The sequence below is a fragment of the Plasmodium malariae genome, assembly GCF_900090045.1.
Source record: "Plasmodium malariae genome assembly, chromosome: 6".
Lineage (NCBI taxonomy): Eukaryota > Apicomplexa > Aconoidasida > Haemosporida > Plasmodiidae > Plasmodium > Plasmodium malariae.
The window spans coordinates 784,150-810,314 of record NC_041780.1 but is presented as its reverse complement, the minus strand read 5'-3'; the positions used below and the strand labels follow the sequence as shown (position 1 = coordinate 810,314).

General features: G+C 19.8%; 4 protein-coding genes and 1 pseudogene across 4 annotated transcripts, besides 1 other annotated feature; 4 read left to right on the top strand and 1 right to left on the bottom strand.

Annotated features, from left to right (window-relative positions):
- Positions 1 to 230: 230 nt before the first annotated feature.
- PmUG01_06025800 lies at positions 231 to 1,341 on the bottom strand (annotated as a pseudogene).
- Positions 231 to 1,341: a sequence feature (lysophospholipase, putative, pseudogene).
- A 6,300-nt stretch (positions 1,342 to 7,641) lies between these two features.
- PmUG01_06025700 (Plasmodium exported protein, unknown function) lies at positions 7,642 to 8,620 on the top strand (the record flags this gene model as incomplete). The annotated part of the gene is made up of 2 exons (XM_029003830.1): positions 7,642 to 7,725; positions 7,868 to 8,620. The coding sequence occupies 2 exons, from the start codon at positions 7,642 to 7,644 to the stop codon at positions 8,618 to 8,620; spliced, it is 837 nt and encodes a 278-aa protein (XP_028859910.1).
- Positions 8,621 to 13,491: 4,871 nt separating this feature from the next.
- PmUG01_06025600 (Plasmodium exported protein, unknown function) lies at positions 13,492 to 14,864 on the top strand (the record flags this gene model as incomplete). The annotated part of the gene is made up of 2 exons (XM_029003829.1): positions 13,492 to 13,578; positions 13,713 to 14,864. The coding sequence occupies 2 exons, from the start codon at positions 13,492 to 13,494 to the stop codon at positions 14,862 to 14,864; spliced, it is 1,239 nt and encodes a 412-aa protein (XP_028859909.1).
- Positions 14,865 to 18,715: 3,851 nt separating this feature from the next.
- On the top strand, positions 18,716 to 19,763 carry PmUG01_06025500 (Plasmodium exported protein, unknown function; the record flags this gene model as incomplete). Its single annotated transcript, XM_029003828.1, has 2 exons — positions 18,716 to 18,781; positions 18,912 to 19,763. 2 exons carry the CDS (start codon positions 18,716 to 18,718, stop codon positions 19,761 to 19,763), a joined length of 918 nt encoding a protein of 305 aa, XP_028859908.1.
- A 3,985-nt stretch (positions 19,764 to 23,748) lies between these two features.
- Positions 23,749 to 25,495, top strand: PmUG01_06025400 (Plasmodium exported protein, unknown function; the record flags this gene model as incomplete). Its single annotated transcript, XM_029003827.1, has 2 exons — positions 23,749 to 23,946; positions 24,095 to 25,495. 2 exons carry the CDS (start codon positions 23,749 to 23,751, stop codon positions 25,493 to 25,495), a joined length of 1,599 nt encoding a protein of 532 aa, XP_028859907.1.
- Positions 25,496 to 26,165: the final 670 nt, after the last annotated feature.

The following is a 26,165-nucleotide window of genomic DNA, read 5'->3' as shown; positions in this document are numbered from 1 at the left end:
ACTACAACGATTTTTTACACGTTATCGCATATATGATAAAAAAAAAAAAAAATCCTCTTCATTTAAAAATAATTATATTAATTACCCTGATATCATTTATTGAAATCTTACCACCAAAATTGTAACACTAAAACGTAAAATATAAACCCTCAACCTAAAAGGTATTACATTAAATGTGTTTTCCATAAGAAATGAATGAGTATATTATAAACTTGGCTATAAATTACCACTTATTCCTTATGTAAACCATCAATCCAGTAGAAGATTTTTTTTATAATTTTCTCATTTCCAGGCTCAACAACTATTTTATGATCCATTTTCTCTAACGTATGTAACTCCTTATTATCATTATTAAGTCTATTAAAAAATGATGACACACTTCTATAACGACATACACTGTCTTGTTTTGAGTGAACAAACAGTATAGGGATATCTTTAGGAATATGTTTCATATCATTTTCTAAATTATACATATCTGTTAAAAGTTCATAACCAAATATAACCGTTATACCCTTTTTGCTTCGAATTTTATCAAAATTTTGAACATCATTAACATATGAATACATTTTATAACGGTATATAGATAAAAGTCGAGCTGTCGGAAAAATTCTTGCAGCGCACTTTGATATTAACATAAAGATATAGTTAAATGCAAAGGACTTAGGTGATGGTAATTGATCAACAGAAATCATCCCATATAATGATATGCATCCTTTAATATTTAGGTTTGAAGTGTTATTATTATTTACTTTTCCTAATAGTTATAATATCCGTAATATAATGTTTCCTCCCATTGATAAACCAACTAAGTAAATAGAAAGTTTTTTATTATTACTATTACTATTATTATTGTTTTTATTTTTTTTTCCCTTCCTATTATCCCATTTTGTACAATCTACATAATCAACTATACTGGATGTTTCATGTATTTTATTAATAAATTGAATTACATCATGAACAAAATCATCAAATTTATTTATATTTAGACACAAATTGTTGCATCCATCAGATAATCTCCATGTCTTTGCAAATCTAAACCAAATATTGAATATCTATCATTGTTAAAATGTTCTATTCAACCGTCTTTATAAACATGAAAATTATTTTCATCTTTTAATAGAACCTTATCATTATTTACAATTTCGACGTTATGTTTTAAAAAGGACATTCTTGCATGTGATTGTAAACCATGAATTAATATATAATACCTATGACATTTCTTACAAGCCATCCATATGTTCTCAATAATAAACCATCCTTATTATAAAATGAATCAATTTTTGGCTGTCCATCTAATCTAATGAATGTCTTTTTTTCATTCTGTAATTCACATGCAGTCATTATAAAAAATTAAAAAATAAAATAAAACAATCATAAAAAACAAAATAACCATGAAGAAAAATGAAACAAAATAATATAAAGTAAAATAAAACATCATAATATAAAACTAAATAAAATACAACGGGATAAAATAGAACAAAATAAAATACAACAGAATAAAATAAAACAGAATAATATAATATAAAATGATATAAAATAATATAAAGCAAAATAAAATAAAAATACAAACACAGAATTATATCGAAAAATTTTAATTAAGAACAAATTTTCTTTATGACGCAATAATTAAAGCTAGCAAAAAAAAAAAATGCATTATGTAAAAATTCATAGAAAATATAATATATCCGTTATACATTGATTCGTTAAGAAATTCTTATAAAGTGAATTAAAAAAAAAAAAGCTATATATGTAATAATAATGGAAAATGAATTCCATTTTAATGAAGATAATAAATAAGAAGTCTGACAACTTAATAATTAATTATACAATATGCGGACATGCAACTCGTATAATGATATATATATATATATATATATATATATATATATATATATACATTTTTATTTATTTTTTTAATTAATCTCATAATATTCATAGTTATTTATTAATCCATATAAATGAAAAACATGATATTATTAATTTGGGCTACAAAAATATATTAATTATTGTAAAAGTTATAATATTTAAACTTTGTTATTATAACACAAATAATGGAAGTGATGTGCTTACTACAACATATGAACACAGGGAAATATAAAGTTAAAATATATTATTATTACTTTTAATAATTACTGTGTTATTTAAATTAATATTAATTGATTTTAATGAATACTATAAAGACGAACAATTACATACAACAGGCGAAATGAAAAATAACTAAAAATTAAAAAAATAGAATAGCACTAATATATGTATGTACGGAAGGGGTAATTATTTTATATAACTTATATCTAGTAATTAATGAATGGAATCTTCTATTTAAAATTCGAAATATTTTTAAGAAGTTACACTGTATTTTTGAGAGTGCATATTTCAATAATGCATACACAATTTTTGTACAGATTAACCAACGTGATAAAAATAAATGGAAATTTGATTTCTTACAGTTGAATTATTTGAACATTCCCACTATACTATTTGAGAAAATTTTTCAAAATGTTGTTTATTAAATACTATTTTAAGAATTATTTTCAAGTATTTTGAAGAGTAAATTTTATATTTAATAATATGGCTTATGAAATTAAACTACATAAAATTATTCTAGAATTGTAAATTTTTAGTATGAACAAATAAGGTACATTATTATGAATAATACTTTCCGTTTAAATAATTTTCTATTAAACATGGTTTTAGTTATATATAATTACAAAAAACAGAAAAGGCCTATTCACTTAAATTTCTTCGTACACACGTATGTATATATATATATATATATTCTTTATTCCCTTATATTTTGAACTGTATACAACTTTACAGTTGGATGTCTTTTATTTTATGGAATAATAATTAACGGCTGTTAAATAGTCCATAAATTTAATATATTGCAGTGATTTCATTCATAGCAAAAGATATTAATGATGAAAATAGATAGTTTATGTTTCATATTGTAGTTATCATATAAACTCTAATTATTAATATTTTTACTATTTACACAGTTTGATTAGATTATTATTTATCATACTTATATGATAAATATTCCCTCATTTTTTTTTTTTTTTCTTTTTGTTTTAATTCTAATATTATTGGTTTTACAAATTGATATTTTTTTATATGCTGACAGAATTTAATTTGTAATTTTTATAATTTTTTATTTGGTTACACATTACTACTACGATTAACTTCATTTATTTTCCCATTCATTAAAATTAATAATTAAGATTAATTTTCATTGTCTCGTTTATTCTTTCTCTATTATTATGCTTAATATTATTGTGAAAAATCCTCTGTTTATATTATTTTTGTTTTCTTTTTTTAAATATATATGTATAAACAACGAATTTGAAAAAGCTAGTTATTTAAATGACAAAACTACTCATATTTAAGGTTTATCCAGCTACCAATGTTCTTTATTTAAATAAAATATACTTCTGGGATGTTTAACTATGTATTAAAAGTAAATAGAAGTGTATGTATTTATAACTTCAATTTGTTAACATAAATTTATAAATATTATTTTAAAAAAATTATATATACAAATTATCTCTATTGATAAATGTGATTCCATATATATTTTTTAAAATATATTGACTTCTTATAAAATAATAATTTAACATGTAAATTATTCAGTGTAAATAATAATTTATATTAGAACTATATACACACATAGAAATGTTAAATATAATTTAAGAACAAATAAAATTTTTATATGTGTTGAATTTTTCCTCAAAGAACATAATATATATAAAACAATTATATTAGAGAACATGTTTATCGCTATTCTAATATTTATTAACAAAATTTTTACTCCTATATTTCATATATATAATTTTTATTATTTTATGTATATGCTATGTATGGTTCATGAAGAGAATTATTATTCCTTTATAGTAATATTATTTCAACTTTTCAAGTATTTTACTTCCACAATATCCTTAGCATTAATGAATTATTTGTTAACTAAATATAATGTCATAACGAATATTGTTGTTAAACGCAGTAATTGCTTAGTAAGGGAGACCAGATAAATCATTTAGTAATTAGAACTATTTGTTAATTTAATTTTTTTTTTTTTTCATACTAGTGTTATATTGATAATTCTAATAATATAACTTTTATTCATTTATCTTTTGTTTTATTATACCCCTTTTTGTGTTTATTCTTTGAATATCCAATAATTCATCAATAAAATTTTAAGAATAATGCTATTATTTTGTGTCTATTTGTTCTACAAAAATTCTCTCCTATATATGGTGTTTTCAATTTATTATCATTTTTATTATATAGCTGGTTGTATTTATCGTATACATCATAATGTCATCTTATAATTGCTTGTGATTAAAGTTTAAAATGTTCTTTCCATCAATCACTATCCTATATTTAATTTTGATGTAATACATAAATCTTTATATTATGTTTTTTACTAAGATATTTCTTATTTTTATATATTAGAAAATTAAATTATTATGAGAGGTATTTTTATTTAGATCAATATATAACATAGTATTTACTTTTTAATAATTTATTTCTAAATATTCACACTTAAATATTTTTTTTATTTTCTTTTTTTATATATTTTGTTACTATGTAATCCTTATACTTTCAACATATATTCTTATTAAATATCTAATAAATTTTGGGTCCAAATATTTTTCCCAAATCTATAATGATATTATATTCTTCCATTTTTGCCTTTAACAAATTATTTTTAATATTTACTACTGAATTATACAATGTGTACCTTATAAAAAGTAGCATCTATTAAATGAAAAAACAAAAAAAAAAAAAAGAAAAAGAAATAACAAAATAAAAGAATAGCTGCAACAAAGGAATATAATAAATAAATTTGTTTCTTTTTTATATATTTATTTATAGCTACACATAATGTTATTTATAAGGTTTAATTTTCGTGGATTATCAAAAATTATTTTACATAAAAATATTATTTGAAGCAACGGAAAAAATTCTATTTTAAGCATTATATAAATTATATATTTATTATTTTAATAAATACAATCAAGTAAAAGTATGTTTTAAGTTATTTTCTTTCAAACGTAATGCTAAATAAAGTAGTTATATTATTATATTTTTTAATGTATCATTATTCATATATGTAAACAAGGTGTAAATTACAAATCCAAGGTGTCTTTTCGTTAATTAAACTATATAAAAATAATGTTGTTAACCTTAATAAAAAGAAATAACAATTTTTTGTTACTACTTTTGCAAGTGTTCTTTTTATTATTTTCATTAAGTATATATCATTTATATAACAACTTTTATGTCAGATGATAAAATGAAAATAATTTTGTCAAAATATGAATTATTTTACAAGTCTTTGTCTAGAACAACAAAAATAAAAAAACATTATAATTAAAGATTTGTTTAAAAGTCACCACATAAATTTATAACGTATATATTATATGGAAACCTACCTTTTTATTCCATAAAGAAGTAAATAAAAAATTGTTTAAATTCATGGTTAAATATTGAATATTTTAAAGAAACATAAAATATGTTTATTCATTGTCAGAACTGCAACATATTTTCGTAGAATATTTTTAAGTTTTATCTTATTTATATGTCACAAGAAGAAACAATATATTGAATGTTTCATTGAATAAATTAATATATGAGATCAGTTTATATAAATTGTTTTAATTTTTAAAATAGAAGCTTCTAAAAATTGAAAAGCACAAAAATACCGAGCGAATCATTATATTCATTCTTTTGAAGAATAATCATTATATAAAAATTTGATTTAGATAATACTTACTAATAAAAATAAAAATGAAAATTTATGAGTTATTTAAAGTTCAAAGTTATATAATAATGCAGTGCTTTATAAATGAAAATAATCAATAAATTGCAATTTATTCATTAAATTAGGTTTTTTAACACCGAAAGTTATTTGTCTAACAAATTCCAGTTTTTACTATATTATTTAAAACAATTTGAAACTAACGATTTTGTTCAAATTTTTAAATGGAAAACCAAGTATACACTCATGAATATGTTTTAAATAAGAAAAAGTATAAAATACTCTTTTTTATCTACATGATAATAAAAAGGTTATGTGTAAATATATAATATCTACAACAAATTATATTCTTTAAAAAAAAAACGCATTAGACTATTATTTCCTTCAGGGTTATAACGTGAATATATTAAATATATGTTGCATAATTATTAGAAAAACTGAATATTATTTTTTCTACATACAATTATTATGGAGAAAATAAGAAAAATTAATCTTTTAAATTAACCTATTATATAAGATATACACGTTAAAGTTCAAAACTTGTAAAATAAAAAAAAATTTTAATACATAGTATTTTATTCATTCTTGATAATTATATGATATTCTTTAACTATATTCTATTCTTCTAATAAATTTGTTGTTAATTTATTATAGTAATATGAAAACAGGTAAAAAAATATATAATATAGCAAATAAAAAAAAGATCATAAATTTTCATTTCATAATGTAATAATTTTTAATCAGTTATACCGTAACATAAGCTTTTAATTGTTTTTAATTTAATTTTTATGTTCTTTTTTATTATAAAAAAAATTTTCCTACCTTTTAATATGTTATTAAACATTAAAAATACGCATTCTATTAATTATATAATTTTATTTTTTTTTAATATTTTATTCACTTTTTCTAATATTTTATTAACAAGGAAATTCATATAAAATATAATTAAGATGTTATAAGAATTTCTAGTTCTAATATTATTAATATTCGAATTCATGAATTTAAGGGAAATATATATGTAAAAAAAAATTTATTACTAAAATTTGTATTATTCATTTTAATCTTGATAAATATATAACATTAATTTACACAGCATAAATGTGTACAAAATTAAATATAACTGTATGTTTTATACGTTATATTTTTCATTAATTTTTTGAATATAAATTATTTAATACTATTATTGTATAATTTGTAAGTTATATTAATTAGATCATTCCTATCTATTACATTTTCTTTTTGTTACTACTGCTATAACAGGTACTGTATTAAAAAACATATTTATACTTCATAAAAATTTTTAAAATGTTCGTTTTACATAATTATAAATGATATATTTTAAAATATTAATTTTAAGGTAATTAATATATAATATTAACACCATTTATTTTATTTAAATTTTACTTTTTATTATATACATATTAACAACTTTTTTATTTATATATAGTGGATACACGTGTACTAACATATTTGCTCGTGTATACTTTTTTATATTTAATTCATTTTATATAATGTTATTTATAATATTTTTGCTACATTTACAATTCTATTAATTTAAATTATTTTATATTTATTAAATAATTATTTAAATTACTTTTTTTTAACAGATATTATATATTATATATATATATATAATTTTACATAGAATATTTACTAAAATATTTTTTAATTTGGTATATTTTAGTGTTTTTTCAAAATTATCACATAATAAAAAATAACTATAGAGATTTATTAAAGTTCACATATTGATATATTAAAAAAAAATATAAGAAATAAGAAAAATTATAGCCAAATTGATATTTAATATTATTAAAAAAATTTTACAGTTATCTATAAATTTTACTTTTATTCTCAAATATATTACATTTCTAAGTAAATTCTCCATGGTTGAAAAAAATAACAAATTATTTTTTATTATATTTGTTGGCTTCATTCTTTTAATATGTAACTTGAATTATTTTTATGAGGTAAGATATAAAAATTAAATTTAAGATTATTCTTTTCCTTTTAGTAGTTATTCTATTATATTTGCATTTTAATTTGAAAGCTTTATACATTTAGAAATAAATATATTTTTTTTAAATATTGAACATTTATATGAATTTTTAGATTGCAACCTTTGGTGAATCATGGAATAACAAAAAAGGAAAAAGAATTGTATTAAATGAAAGGACTAGCAGATTATTATTACGGGTAGAACCAAGAACTACTTCAAGACTAACACAGACGGGTTCCAAAAATATGGAACAAGATATATTAGAAGATGAAATTAATTTTTCACAATGTTCAAATGTAACATTAAATGATAGAATTTTTCCAAAAGAACCTAATGCCTTAGTGTATAATTACCATTTTAAAAAACCATCTTGTATGTCCGAATTTGATGATGATTTTGAACTATCAGATGTAACACTTAATGAATATGATAAGGATTTCAAATCACAATCGGATATATCTGAACCAGAATTATTTGACATATTGAAGTCTGATTCTGGTTTTAGCAAATATTCCAATATATTGGGTAATTGTAAATTTTTAAAAGATACAGATGCACATGTTAAATCAGAGTTAATAAATTCATCGAACTCTAATTATAATAACCATTATAAGGTAAAACCTAGAACTATATCTTCACGATTAAAAAAAATTATAAAGAAACATACGTTTCTATCCGTATTTATGTTAGTTACAATGTTATTTTTATTCTATAAAGTGGTAAATATTGGAACCCTAACAAATATATCCTGTTTCTTGGGCTTTTTTATAGCATTTTATTTTGGTTTTGTATTAATTAAAAATAGTAAAATGGCTAAAATTAAAAAAGCACAATATGATCTCAATAGATTTTGGAATAGAAAATGAAAAAAACTATTTGTAAAATTAATTGAATTTAATGTAAGTATTATTGTAAACCTAAAATTATATAAGCTTAGGAGTGAGTGTATAAAATTTTAATAAAAATATGATATATGACTTTTGTTTTCTCTTATTTTTTTTACACAATTTATATGATATAATTTGATATTCGTACTAAAGGTATATGGAGAATTTCTGTTTTAATTCCTTATGGAATTCATTAAATTTTGTAATTATTGAAATAAAATGTACTTACTAAACAATTTTTTTTTTGTTTTTTTATTTAATGTGTTTGTAAGATTAATAATCATATATTTATTAGTTATATTTGTGAGATAAAAGCACAATTTGTATTAATAAAATAAATTATATGTATTACATTCAGAAAATAAATTTTTATTTTTTGTTCTTTTAAAAACATATTTTAACCAGTAATTAAATTTTACTATTATTCTTATAAATCTAAATATATTAATGTTATTATTAACATTTATTAAGGCCCTATTTATGGTCTTCTTTTTTCTTGCTTATTTAAGGCAACTTATATATATAAGATTATTTTATTATAATTTAATAAATTCATCAATTTTCTTTAGTTTACCATCGTCATATATAATTATCATTTTATATATTTAAAAATACATTAATTTTATTATACAGAATTATTTATTTTTTGTCATATTTGTATCAGTTTCTAATTCAAATATTTGCTCACAATATAATAATACATGTTCTTTACTTTTTCACTTCTTCATTTTTTTACATAATATTATTCATAAAAACTTTCAACTATATATATTACATGCACACACACTAACATTTTTCTATTTATTCGAGAATTATATAAAACACAGAGATTCAATATTCATATATATATACATATATTTCCACATTCTGTTATAAAAAATTTGAACTTGTAGCACTAACAAGTATCCCTTCAGTAAAAATACAAATGTTAATTTTTTATTGCCTACAAGTTACATTTTGTTACGCCTTTAAAACATTATATCTGTTCACTTTTTTCTAATATTTGTTATTTAAAATATTTCTTCATATTTAATAAATATGTACACTCCTTACTTTATGCTTTGTAAATTTGTTTTTGTATAGAAGTAAATCTTGAGGTCAACATATATAACGTAAAATTTAATAAACTCATAAATTTAACATTTCGCATTGACAAATATTTAATTATCTATTTTAATATATACCATATCTACAATATCTTAATAATATAAGCGGAATGAACGAAATAAATTATATAGTTGAATTTTTTTTTTTTTTATCTCGTATATTTATTTTAAAGAAATTATTATGTATTTTTATTCTTATTTTCATTTACTATGTTACGTGAACACACACAAGATTAGTCCTAAAATATTTATTCTAAATGTATATAAAATTAAAATTTTATTTTCATTATTTATCCAATTATTTTATTATTAATTCAGTAAAAAAACAAAGAAAAAGGAAATTCTGTTTACAAATGTAATTAGAAATAATATATACTGAACTTGTGCATTTCATTCGTTGCATAGTAAAACTTCAACCTGCAGTGGCTAGTGTCTATATACAATAGTGAAATGGTAGATTTATATATTATGGAATATTTAAGAAATATAAGTTAAAATGATCCAAAAGGGCTATTATAAAAAGTTAAAACGGTTAAAGTTGCATAATTTAACATTTATAAATATAATTATTTAATCAGTATTTTAATTTTTCCTAATTAGTAACAAGAGTTAAAATATAATATTTATTCAAATAAAACATTTAACATATTATTATTGTACAAATGTTCAATCATTTAATAGCTAAGATGTGAAATATATTTATATTTAAATTTCATATCTTAATTTTTATTTAATTTCGCACATTTTTGTTTTACAAATAAACTTTTTATAAAGTATATAACATCTTGTTACCTTTTTTTAATTTTTTCTTCTTTTTATTTTATGTTATAGAAGTACTGGGAAAAAGTGTTAAAATTTTGTTAATAACATCTTATATATATCTATTTTAAGAGAATAAAAATTTATGGATAAACAGTTCTTAATTCTTAATAACCTAATTTTAGAACACATTTGTATAACATCATATAAACACTTGAAAAATAAATAGTAGTATCTATTAATTTTCTTGCTGCTTTACACTTCATTTTAATTATACTATCTAGTTTAAACCTTGCCTTTTGTTATTCGTATTTTATAACATATATAAACTCATAAAGATTCGTAGGATCATTAAGTGTATTACATATTTACTGAATATATTATACAAATAATGTAATGGGCATAAGGAAAAATATTATTTTATAAGAACTCTATGTGAATAACCATAAAAATTATTATAATTATTTAGTTATACTAACTCTAAAATTAACATACTATAAGAATGAAATGTTCTTTCATTAATGTAATGTCATATACTTCATTAGTTAATATATTAATTTTTAATTTTATAAACTTTTTAAATATATTCACCTCAGCATTGTAACAACTATAATAATAAAAACATAAATTATTATATCTAAATTAATTTAATTTATATTTATGTTCAGGCGATGTGTTTTTTTATTTCATAAATCTTTTTTTTAAATGTTTAATTAAATTGATATCCATTTTTATATTTCAAATACATAATAAATAAAAATAAGGATTAACGTATTTAATTTTGCCTCATTTAACTTAATAATATTAAATCATCGTTTACCTTTAGAATTTATGAATGTAATAATTTCGAAATGTAATATTTAATCCACATTATGGCTTTATTATATTGAACCCTACTCTAAGATTTTATAGTTTTCGACTGATTTATGGTTTACTACTTAGAATTCAGATTATGCCTTATAGTTTATACATAACAACTTCGTATATTATTTACATAAATTTGCACTTTTAATTTCTAAACATTTTAGCATTAAATAAATTTTTATAAAAATCTTACTTGTATATGTATCAGATTTATCATTTGTAGTGGAAAACAAAATTTTAAACAAATTTAAAAATTATAATTATTTATATCATAATACTCGCAAATTTTTAAAATTCACAATAACAATGATACTAAGATATATACAATTAAGTATTCTAAATGAGATATATTTGCATTATATTTTTAAAGAGATATCACCACATTTTGTTCTAAAACATTTTTATGGTTTAAAAATACATTTATATTATTGTAACATTTACCATATAATTATAATAAATATTTATAATTAAAAAGGATAAGTCATATAATTTAAGATTCATCCATTTAACTATAGTTATTCATCCTAAACAACAACAAAAACAAAAATAATGATAAACATGAATATACATATCTAACACACAATTAAAATTGGTAGTGAATTATTATAGGAACATTAAACGAAAAAGAATAAACAATATTCATTATCGTCTCCTTGTGTGTAAAATATAAATAACGCACAATTCTATTAAAATATAATGGAAGAAATTATGGACAAAGTATATCACATGAAAAGATTAAAATTTTTTAATGGCCTTTTAATTTTTTGTAAAGCTGTTATTATTACATATAATTTTAATTAATAATTCTTTATTTTATTTCTTGGTCAATTTTTTTTTTTTTTTATATAAAGCGTCAGTTACCTAATCTTTAATTCGTTCCTTATATTTAAGTTAAACAGTAATACTAAAACCCCTTCTAATCAATCTTAAATTTTTGTAACATAATATAAAATAACAAATAAGCAATCCCCAATACAATATTTGTTTTACCAACGAAATAACTAAATATAAATTCTTTATAACATTGTAAATATGTATACATGTATATATTGCATTTATTATATTACCTTTCTTTTTATATACAGTTAACACAACTTAATATTTTATATATTTACTGTATCCATATTTTTAAGAGGATTTTGTTTTTATTTTAAAAATTTTCATTTTCACTTTTTTTTTAATATTAAGTTTATCTTAATTCAATGTATTTTATAAACCCCAAATTATATATGAAATACTGTTAACCTTTTTTAAAAAAAATATAAGCTTTAACTTTATCACATATGATACAACAACAAAAAGGGAACTTTAAGTTAAAAAACAAATATGCAAATCATGTCCTAGTGGTCTTATATTTTTAACATAATATAGATATATATTTTATTTGACTTTTATATATTTATTATAAATAATATGGCTTATGAATGAAATAGAGCTTCTAAAATTATTATTATTGCCTTATTCTTTCAGTTTTTGCATCTATATATATTTTTTTTATTTTGAATAATTTTAAAAAAACATTATTTATCTTAAAACTTAAGAAATTTTTGAAAAGATTAAATAATTTTAAAGAAAAATATTTATTTTAAAATATTAATGTTTCCACATGATTTATTTATATGTATAAAATAATAAATTCGCTATTTTAATAATTTGCCCCGGACAACTTAATGTACAACATTAACTGACAATATAATATGACCGGAAATCATATATTCAATATTTATATGTATGTATGTTTTTTTTCTTTTCAACATTATTATAAACATTGTTGAATTTGAAAATGAAAAAACATAAAAACTATTTTTTTAACGTTTTGTTCTACTTTTTCAATTTAAAATTTATTTTTTATAATTGAACTATTTTAAATAGTTTTCTTATATATAAAATATTTCCTATAATGTTTTTAATGTATTTTTTTTTATGTTCTAAACCTTAAAAAACTTCATTGTAAATATATTTGAGATAGATCAATATAATAAAAATTTTGAAAATTTTGAAGTTACAAAAGAAAAAAAATTATTTAACTAAAAAACTTATGTCAAATAATTACAAATTATTCCTAATATGTAGCTAAACAATTTTTTATTAAAGTAACTATTTACCATCTTTAAAGAACCGATGGACGGAGGAAGAAATAAAATCTTTTTCATTAAAACCTTAGCTGCTTTTACGTATTTAATATGGCCTTGCATATATAAATATGAGGTAAGGAAAACTTAAAATTTTAGAATTTTTTTCATCTTATAATTTTTTTATATTTCCTTTTTAAAATGAATGTTTTATTTTTAAGTAAATAAATTTAATTTTTATAAATTGATTATATATATCTTAATTTTTAGTTCACGACTTTTTGTAAATCAATAGATAATAAAATTAGTAAAAACAAATCATTAAACGGAAGGGCAAGTAGATTATTATTTGAAAAAATAAAAGCTCACGACGAACAAGTGTATACTATTCTAAAAGATAAGATATTAGATATAAATAGAGATGCTAACAATTTTAAAGGACAATTAAAAAAAATAAAAACTGATAATAACATATTACATAAACCATATAAAAAATATACACATGATAATAATTATAAAGAACGACGAAGAGAAAGAAATTTTGATATTAACTTACTTCAAGAACCATATAAAAAATACACACATGATAATATTTTTGATGAACACATAAGAGAAAGAAATACTGATAATGATATTCTTAACGATTCATATAATAAATACACACATAATGATAGTTTTCAAAAATCATATAATTCTATAAATGCTTTTGACATTTTTAAACAAATCTACGATAAAGTTAGATATAGTCATAATTTTAAAAAATTATGTAAAAGATTAAATATTTATGATAAAATTAAAAAGACATGGAATATATACAAATTTTTACTTAATTCTGAAGAACCAAATATAGAACCTCAGTTCCATAGGAAAGATAAAAAATTAGATAATTCATCAAAAATTGATGATCACAATGATATTGATAAGGATGAGACAGCTGGTACATTAAAAAATTATAATGATGTAGATGAACGATTTCTGAAATTAAACAAACAAATGATTATTGCCATTAAATTCTTTAATTCATATATAAAACCAGTTTTAAAGTTTATACTTAAGTATATAAAGAAATATGATCGAATGTATGAAAAAGCAGTTATAAAGGTATTTACAAAATATCATATAACTCGTAGTGATAATGAAGGTATCATTTTAAAAAAAATAAAGAGTCATCTTATGGTAGTTTATCCAATTATATCATATAGTTTGTATACCATAGTGCTTCATTTACTCGATTACGATAGTTTTACTGTTGGTAGCACAGGAGCAATGCTTGCAGGTATTACAGTATACGTATTATATAAAAATATAAAATACTATAATATATGCAAAAATTACGGAACATACGAGGAAGTGATAACTTCATTAGGTTATCCCCTAACAACCAAAAAAAAAAAAAGGCATTTTTGGAATTTTTTTATTTGAAAATTCAATAATTTGTATATACCTAAAATTTCATGTATATTCATATGTGTACATTAACATCTAACATGTTCACAATATGTGAATTATATGCATTTTAATGTTTTATCAAAAAGAATATATTTAATATGATATCAGATTCTCCCTAGTATTTATTCATTCTTGGGATTTTAACGTCTTATTTAAATAATTAATTTTGCACATTTTTTACGTTAAAATATACCAATTTAAATATATTTTTTTCTTTTTTTGTTCATATATATTATGGATATTATAACCATTTTTTTTTTGTATTTTATTATAAACTTATGAAAATATTATTTTGTCTATTTATTCTACTAGAGTTTTTTTTTTTGTATATGACTTATAATATTTTAATTAAATATTATATACATAAATTTTTAATTACATTATTTTAATAAACAGTACAAATATTTATTTTATGTAAATACTTAGACATATATTTCATATATATGATACATTATTTAAAACAACTTTGCTTAACAAAACAAAAAACCTATGCATAAAACTATTTTAATTATGTATAAAAATATTTTTTTTAGCACTTTTTAGTTATTAGAAATATCATAAACAAGAACAAAAGTTTACTTTATTATACATATTTCCAGATACTCGAGAAATTAAATATATTGTACCTAATTACTTATATGATGTTATATTAAATAATAGCGTTAATTCATGTTCATTTATTAAACATCTATATTTACGATGCACCGTACTTTATTTTTCCCTTTATTATTTTGTCATTTTAGTGTAAAAAATTTCAGTCTATTTTATTAAATTTAATTTCCTATGCTTTTACTATTTCTTTTCATTTATGTATTACACAATACTAATGCGAATGTGTCTTAATTAGTACATTATATGTGTATTTTTCATATCATATAAATATGTATATATTTTTTTTTTCTTGTTCATATTATGCAACCATACATATATGTTCCTACGGAAAATTTACATCAAATTTATATATTAAAATATTCACTAAATATATTAAACGGTATGAAATACTTGAATAGCTAATGAACATTTTAAGAAACTCACTACCTAGGTAATATAATGTACACATTATTAAATATTTTTATATTTATAATAGTTTTTACTAGATGATAATTCTTTTGTATACACTTCATGATGTTACACATGCAAAAGATTAATAGTGAATAATTTTTATTATATATAATAATAGAAAAGTTAATGCATAATATTTATTCATATGAATCTACTTTATTAACAGATCACCCTATTTGTTTTACTAAACATGTAGCTGATGCAATGTTTTTGTATGCTTTTGAAGCACTAAATTTAACTATATCTGAGTTAGTACATAAAAGTAGAACATGTAATTTCATAAATAAACTAACCACTGAAAGTCAGGTCATTCAGAAGTTAAACATAATGTTTTAAATATTTTTAGAATGCAAACGACTGATTTATTCAATGTACTTATAAGATTGTAACAATATATTGAGTCTGTTTTGGGGAAATTTATTTCATAATCTTATTACTATGAAGAATAAATGGTACTACTGACAATTATAACATTAAGTATAAGACAACAATAAGCATATATGTGAGAATATTTTATAAAAATACTTGAAATATATACATTCTTTGTTTTGTGTTCTTAATAATTTGGTCTTTTTTTTTTAATTTTTTAAGTTATGATAACAGTTATATCTCATTAAAATAATAAAATGCACGTATTTACGACTAATGCCTAATTATTTATAATATTGAATAACATATATTTTACATATTTGTAATTTTTAGAGTATTCTTATTAATATTGTAGACTACGCATAATAATTATTAAAGTATCTATTAAAAAATTATCATACCCATATTACAATATATAATTTAGAAAACAACATTAAAAATACGCACATTTCATATATTAATTTAAATAAACAATATATTTAAAAGAGTAGCCATGAAATCAGAATAATTAAATTAAAGAAAAAAAAAAAATTTCACATTTAATTTGTAAAATAATACATTAATACTATTTCTCCAACATTTTTTTTTTTTTTTTGTTATATAGGTATTTCCTAAAAGATATATGTAATTAATATTTTTATAAGGGAATTAAAATACACTTATAATTATTGATAAAGACACTTATAGTAAGTATAAAATTAGATATTTATAAATTTATATGAATTTTATAATATATTTTTTTCCTGAATAAATTATTAGAAGTATAACAAGTGCAAATACATAAAATTGTTGGTAACACCTTTGTTAATTAAAAAGAAATAGTAAAGAATATATTACCTACGGTTTGAAAAATATATTTATGCTTATGTCACTGTTGCTTAATTATTTTTCTAAAAATTCATTTAGTTTTATCCTCTCATTATTGAAAATTGTTATAATTATTATATGCGAATTATCTCAAGTATTTTGTATATTTCTTAATAGTTTTCTGAATTAATATGAAAGTAGACAAAAAGAAAATATTAAACTTAAAAATCACAATAAAAAGTACTTACAATAATAAAAGAAAATGAGTTAAGCACAAATAAAGACTAATGATGAAAAACGTTGAATAAATTTAATATTTATAAAAAACAACGTTTAAGCTGTAAGGAGAATAGTACATAATTATGCATCTTGCGGTGAAAAAAATAAAAAAGTATTTATATATATATTTATATTTGGCCTTACTCTATTTTTCTTATTTTTAATATTTATTTTTTTTTTTTTCATGTATTTATTAACTTAACCATATTTATGAATTTCGAAAAAAAAAAGAATACCAATGGGAATTAAACGATAATATAATATTTTCAAATTTAATGCTTTTATATTTTTTCCCAGAATATTATTTAATTGAATTAAGGATCTTAAATATAAATAATTTAGTACACTTATAATGAACTTTAAAAATAATTTTGCTGCTGAGTTATAAAAAAAAAACAAAGTCTATTTTATATTCTACATAAAACTACTGTAACAATAAATATGTTGTCCTTTAAAATAATTTATTATATTATATTATATTTAATGATCAATTTGTTTTATTTTATGCAAAAAAAAAAAATACATTATATGTAAAAATATATATACATTATATTATTATATAATATTCATTTTAATGTATATTGTAATACATAAAATTATTGACTTATTTCCTTAATAATATTATTTTTTTCATTTTTTCCAGTATTATTTTTCTAAATAATTTTAAGAAATTTTATATATATTAATAATACTGTAATTTTTCAAAAGTTAACGTTAATTTTTAATTCAATTAGTGATTTATAAAATAATAAATTCCATGGTTTCAATATTTACATGTAAAAATTATACATTATTTATGGTATATCAATTTAATTCGCTAATACATCCAAATAAATAAAAGAAACACATTTATGTACATATATATATATATATATATATATATATATATATATATATATATGTATATATATATGTATTATATACTTATTGGACATAGTTTACATAGAGCATCATTTTTATTTTTATAAAATTATTTAGTTTTCTAGATAATTTTACATCTTTAATATTTATAAAACTTGGCATATTTAAAGTTATTTTGATTAATTCTTTTTTTGTTAATCAAGTACTAAAATATTTTTATTTTTTTATGTATTCTTTTATTTTATAATATAATATTATTCAAATGGCAAAATATTTTAAATATAATAAAAATACAAAGGCTTAAAATATATATATATTTAAATATATGTACATAAAGGAACTTTATTAATGCATAATACAAAGAAAAACTTTTAGATACATTTTATCTTATATATAACAGTGATTTAGCAACATTAAATAAATTCTATTTAGAAGTAAAAACTAAAATGTTCTTTTCAGTTAAAATTTTTGTGTTTACCCTTTTAATATGGACTTGGGAATACTCAAATAAGGTAAGATAAAGATTAGATATAAATTTTTTCTGTACCACATTATTTTGTCATATATTCTCTTTATAATGGACTTCAAGTTTATAGAACATATATTTTTTTTTTTTTTTTGAATATTTATCTTAATTTTTAGTCAACTAACTTTGGTAAAACGTGTGATAACAAAATTAGAAATAACAATGCATTACATTTAAGATTAAGCAGATTATTAAAAGATGAAGCAGAAGAAGCTGTGTTATTATATAAATCTTTAAAAGACTCAACAACAAATGTACTAGATGCAGATGATTATACCTTCAAAAAACGAATAAATACTTCAAAACATTATGATAACTCTGAAAAATCAACATACCCATTCAAATTCAGTGATAAACGTAAAAAACATAATGAGTTCAAAGTTGGAAAACATTCTGAAAAACAATCCAATCAATTAAAATTTAACGGTAATTTAAAAAAATCAGCAGATATAACAGAATACGATATTGACATTGGAGCATTCCCTGATATAGTAGAATGTTATAATTACTATAAAATGGGAAATATAGACACAAGTCGAATGCGCTTTGAAATGATGAAATATAATATTAAAGAAAAAGAACATTCTAGGCCAAGGTTAATTAATATTTTTAAAAAATTAGATAGACATATTGAATTGGGGATGTTGCGATTAATGAAATCAGAATATATTATTTGCGACGATGACTTAATTAAGGGAAAAAGTATATTCGGAAAAATATTATATTATATGAAAAAATATAGAATAATATCTCCACCACTTATCATCGTATTAGCTGTAATTATGCTTCTTATATTACATGTAAATGAAAAAATTATTGTTGCCCTTGCTTGTGTTGGTATTGCAGTGGTAATTTACTACATAATTAAACTTCGGAAATGCCAAAAAATAATTAGATTGTTTAAACAAATTAGAACCGATAATAAACATATGAAAAAATACCGCGATCCAAATAAAAGAAATTTATAAATCATTATATTTTTTATAATAATTTAAAAAAATATATGTTAAATATTCAGAAAAAAAAAAAAAAAGATGTGATTATAATATTTTTATAGTAACTGAGTTAATCTATTTTTCTTTTCTTTTTTTTCTTAAAAAATACTTATATTGGTTAGATTTTTCTATTTCCCCTAATATAAATAAGCTACATATGTTTTAACAAATTGTTTAGATTATCAATTTTTTATAAATTTCACTTCATTTCTAGAATTCGCTTCTTCAGAGATAACACATGTACTTACACTATAGTGTTTAATATCTATATTTCTCTATTTATGGTATGCACACATTTTATAATATAATTTCACCTTTATATGTTTTATTATTTTTTTATTCATTTTTTATATTTATATTATATTAGTTCTATTCATAATTTTATTTTTTTATTAATATTTATAAAGGTCTAACTATTATTCAGAGAATTCATCATACGATGAATATAATATGTACTAGTGTTCATCCTACGCCTGCCTATTATTCAAAATTAAGTCTATAAAATAAAAAAAAAAAAAGCTTTTTTAATTTTCTTCCCTTTTCCTGTATACATAATATTTTGCAGTTTTTCTATATTTCTTGGTGAATTAACAACTATGGTGAAAGCATACCTTAAAAAAAAAAAAAATGAAGAAAATAGTGTAAGAAATATAATCACAGTAATAAAATTTTAATGAAAAGACCCTTTTACAAATTGTTATATAATATTCATATATTTATATGAAATATTTATTTTTCTTTATATAAAAAGAATCAAATGAAAGAAAGAAAAAGAAAAAAAAAACCTTATATAAACCAGATAAAAAATTTTGAAATATATTGACAAAACTCAGTTGTTATTTCAATTTTCACATGTCACTGCTATTATGTTATGATTTTCCAATTATCAACAGTATGGTAGAAACATTTTAATACACACTAGAATATACGCAAAAAAAAATTTGCAGAATACAAAATTGTAATTGCATTTCAATACGTATATCCATTGTTACAAGATATCTGAAGGAATATTCCTTCCACACGTTTCAAAGTACGATTTCATTAAAAAAATGTGGAACTAAATGTTGTATTTATAATGTTAATAGACATGTACTGTACAGTTCAAACAAATGAACAGCATTTTCAATTCTTAAAATTAGAATAGTTTGAACGTTTGATTTTATCATATTCATGCTTCAAAATGTTTAACGGAAATTTTAATTTTCAAACAGATTATCCAAATTATTCACTCATAATTACGCTATCCATTAACAAAATTAGTTTTCTGTATTTAATATTTTCATGTTGTGTTTATAATTAAATATATAACTTATATATATATATTATACATCAGTTATATTGGGTTCTCCTAATGTATGTACTTTTTATTATAGTTATGCACAATTGATTTGCTAAGATATATATATTAAAAAAAAAGTAATTAACAAAAAAAAATGTTAATTCCACAAAAAAATGTATACTACACAAAAAAAAAAAGCAAAAAAATGTAATTCATAAAAAGATTGTTTATATATGTACTCCATAATTTAATTTTTAATTGCTCTTATTTTAATAATTTATAGCTATATATATTCCATTTTTCTTGTCATGTGTACACAAATGAATAACCATTATTTAATAGTTTTTTTTTTTTTTTTTTTTTTGCAGATAAAGGTACACAATATATAAATTATATTTTTATTAAGGCTTTTATTTATATTTATATCTTCAATAAAAGAAAAAGTTCATCTCATATAAGGTAAGAAAAAATTTGAAATATATATACCATTTATAATTCTTTTGTAAAAATGAATATATAAAAACTGTTAGCGTATTTAATGTTATCTGTATGTTAAAACACCTTGAAGTAAATTTGAGTTCTTTATTTTATTTTATAAATTTTTTCTTAAAAAATTCTTGCATTATATTTTACCACATCTTTCGTAGAATCCTAAGCATTTCTTTTTTAATTTTCATTTATCCTTTGAATTTTTTTCCCTTTGATATTTTACTAAAATGATGTACACATATCTTCCAAAGTATATTAATAAAGCAATCAATAATAAATTTATCTAACTTTTCTACGTTTTATAATTTTTTTACATTTTAGAATTATTCAAAATTGGCTAAAACAGCAAAATAATATAAATGTTTAAAATATTTTAAAGCATTTGTTACACCGTAGGAATCCTTTGCATTCTCAGCTATATCATGATCATAATATCCTTTTACCTACTCACTTTCTAATGTGTAGTACTTTGAAATACATTCTAATGATCTGACCATTCATATATCTAATGTTTTATTAAGGTTATAATTTTTATATGAGCATTTTCATATATATTCTATAAATTGTTAAAATAATAAAACATCTCAGAGGAACTAATAATTTTATATTAATCACATAATAATAAAAAATATTTAGAGCATTCAAAATTAAAGTCTCATACAAATTATTTTTTTCTTTTTTTATCCCCATCTAACAGAATTAGAACAAGTTCGAATAGAAATTAAAAGAACGAACGTATCTTAATAAAAAAGTAAAAAACATCTTTTTTTATTGTTGTGCTATATTTATTTTAAGATTATTTAAATCTTGAGTAAATATTTTGACCAAATTTACCTTTTTTTATAAAAGAAATTTATGAATAATGATTTTCGGGTAACAGTCCACAATAAGAGTTCCATATTTGCATTAAAAAATAAACAAACTTTCAAAACAAAATAATGAATATGATTGGGCAATAGTTAAAACTATATAAATAAATGAGAAAAAAAAGAAAATTGAAAAATTTTATATTATAATTTATATTAAAAAGCAAAAATATAAAACAATAGTAGAATGCGTAATATATTACGATTTAGTGTAATAATTGGCATTTCTTTTTTTATTCCTTATATAAAATAAAAAATAAAAAAGGATTTAAAACTAATTGTTCTTTTTTGAATGTTTATAATAATATGGCAATTATATATTACAGCAATGTAATGAAACACATAGAATTTCAGAACGAAATTAGAACAAAAAATAACTTGTTACAAAAGTGTCAATAAAATTACAGAACTTTTATGTACTTATAAAAATAAATAATTGTTTTATGTATATTTAAATATATGTCAAAAATAATAAAAGATGAATTGGACAAGAAACAGAAAATTAATAACATGTATAGAAAGAAACTATATATATATTATTATATATAATAAAAAGAGCCATTAGCTATATAATTTGTAATAATTTATACTATACGTATAATTGTATATTCAAATTTTATTAGTATCAAAAGAATTATGTACATATAGTAGTACATTATGATGAGATAAGTAATTACAATAAAATAATTTAAATATTATTTTTTCTTTTTATTAAATTTTCTCCTGTAATTTTTTGCTTTTATTATAAAGGTACAATGAATTTTGTTTTTTTTTAAATAATAAATAAACCTTTAAACCAATACTGAAAGTGTACTGTAAATAAAAAAAAAGAAAGTCTTCATTTTTTTTAGAAGATATGTATAATATTATGATATAAAATAATATTATTAAAATTGTATTTTAAACTGGTTCTTGATAAAAAGTGTTTCGGTTATTAATATATCATAGCAACCTTTATTTAAACTAATGCATTAAAAAAAAAAAAAAAAAAAAAGTTAAAAATATTTTTTTAATAATTTTCTTTATATTACAATGAACGGCTGCAGCCGAACTACAAATTTTTATTTGAAAATGTTTATATAACTAAAATCATGTTTTGTTTCTAATAAATGAAACATATGCAACTTGTAAACTTTTAATAAACCAGTTAAATAATCAATTTACATGTAATTTGAATTAAACGAATAAATAAATAAATAAATATATATATATATATATATATATACTAGTTTTATAATATGTTAATTTGATATATAAAAGAGTAATTAATTTTTATAACCTTTTACTGAAATTTGTTCTGTTATAAAATAAAAAAGAATTAAATATGGAAGACTGTTATGCACAAGGTGTTTTATCATCAAGAACTTCCTTAGTTACCTTTCGGAAGAATGGTAATCACGGGCATATAACAAATTCTTTGGAAGGGATAGGAGAAAAATCTAACAAAAAAAGAAGAAGATATTTTGTAATTTCCAGATGCATTCATATATTGTTACTTTCTATGTTATTTCTTTTGTTACAAGTAATACCAAATGTAAAATTAGATATACATGCATTATTTCTTTTCATTTGTTGTTTCTATTTTTTTTTTTTTTATTTCCCTTTTTTTAAATGAAGTTTTGCTATATATTAACTATATTTTTAAAACTTATAATTAATGCTTCTTATAGAACGTGCACATGCGTGAAGAATCCGTAATCTTAAAATTACAAAAAAGTAATAAATGCTCAAGAAAACTAAATGAATCATTTTCTAGAAATAATGAAAATAATTGTAGAGGATATAATACTAGAACTTATAATTATTCATGTAAAAACTTAGAATCAAGAAATTATAATAATAGTTATGAACAAGGTCTAATGAACGCTTTTCAAAGAACAAATAATCCTGATGAGAGTTTATGTATGGATAATAATAAAAAACAAAATTCTCGTAGTGATATATCTAATACATATAATAATTTGAATGAAAATGTGCATGGTGGTAACAATGGTACATATAATAATTGGAAGGAAAATGTGCATGGTGGTAACAATGGTACATATAATAATTGGAAGGAAAATGTGCATGGTGGTAACAATGGTACCTATAATAATTTGAATGAAAATGTGCATGGTGGTAACAATGGTACATATAATAATTTGAATGAAAATGTGCGTGGTGGTAACAATGGTACCTATAATAATTTGAATGAAAATGTGCATGGCGGTAACAATGGTACATATAATAATTTGAATGAAAATGTGCGTGGTGGTAACAATAGTACCTATAATAATTTGAATGAAAATGTGTATGGTGGTAACAATGGTACATATAATAATTTGAATGAAAATGTGTATGGTGGTAACAATGGTACATATAATAATTGGAATGAAAATGTGTATGGTGGTAACAATGGTACATATAATAATTTGAATGAAAATGTGTATGGTGGTAACAATGGTACATATAATAATCAAGATGAAATTACGTATTATTATAATTACTATAATAATAGAAATAATAATCCAAAAAATAAATTTTATACATATGGATCCGATAAATATAAAGATATGAAAATTTCCCGTGATATGCATAGCACACATCAAATGGGAGTAGATATATATGATGAAGAAAATCGACATGATGATTCAGATTCAGAATCTGAAGAATTATCCGAAAAGGATAAACTCAGAAAACGCATAAATAATTTAGGCAGAAAGGTAAATTTGGTAGATATGCTTGAAATATTTAACGCTTTAATGAGTATATATAGAAAAAAAATAAGCATAATTCAAGATAGTATGGTTAAGAATTCTGATAAATTAGGAAAAAAACATAATATACCAAATATGTATGTAACTAGTCATAGCTTGGCAGCCCAAAAAATCCTTATGCAGGATGTTTTAGATTTTGAAAGGAAATTACGTAAAAGTTTGTATCGTTATATTAATATGGGAAGTGGGTCACGGGACGAGTTTACGAGTTTTATAAAAGAAGCTGAAAGTATATGGATTAAATTTATTAAAAGTTCGAATAGTAAATGGAAATATAACCTTTATATGCAAATTAAAAGATATGCCAACAAATAAAAATGTATCACAAATTCGGAAAAATAAGCACATGCATATATATATATATTTTTATATTTTGTAATAAGAGCAAGGCCATATATATATATTTATATTTTAGTTATAGACTTTTGTACTAAATTTCTGGGCATTTAATTAATATATAATATAATAAAATAACTTATTTCAATATTTTCATATGTATAAATAAGTGTGAAATCCATAATTGTAATAAATATAGTATATTGCACTCTAAAGCAGGGCATAATTATTCGAAAAATATTCTTCAAATGTAAAAAGTCTATCGTATATATAATTATAACTAAAAATTAAAATACGATATAATATGTTTTTTATATTTTTTTTTTATTTTAATTTCTATGAAATTCCAAGCGTGAAACAATAAATAAGAAAAAATATTTGTTTTACAACTTTATTGTTTACTTTCAATATTAATCAAAAATGATTAAATTGTTTTACGTACATTTACTAAATATATTCATACTAAGGAAATATATATATTTAATTTAGTATACTTTTCCTTTTAAAGGCTTTTTTCACAAATTGTTTTATTTGTTTTTACTTTTAGCTAGAGTAATCTATTTGTGTGACTAACAGGTTTAATATTCATTATATTAGTTGCTATATAAAATATTTACATTATGTACATGCTTTTTATACTACTATCAAT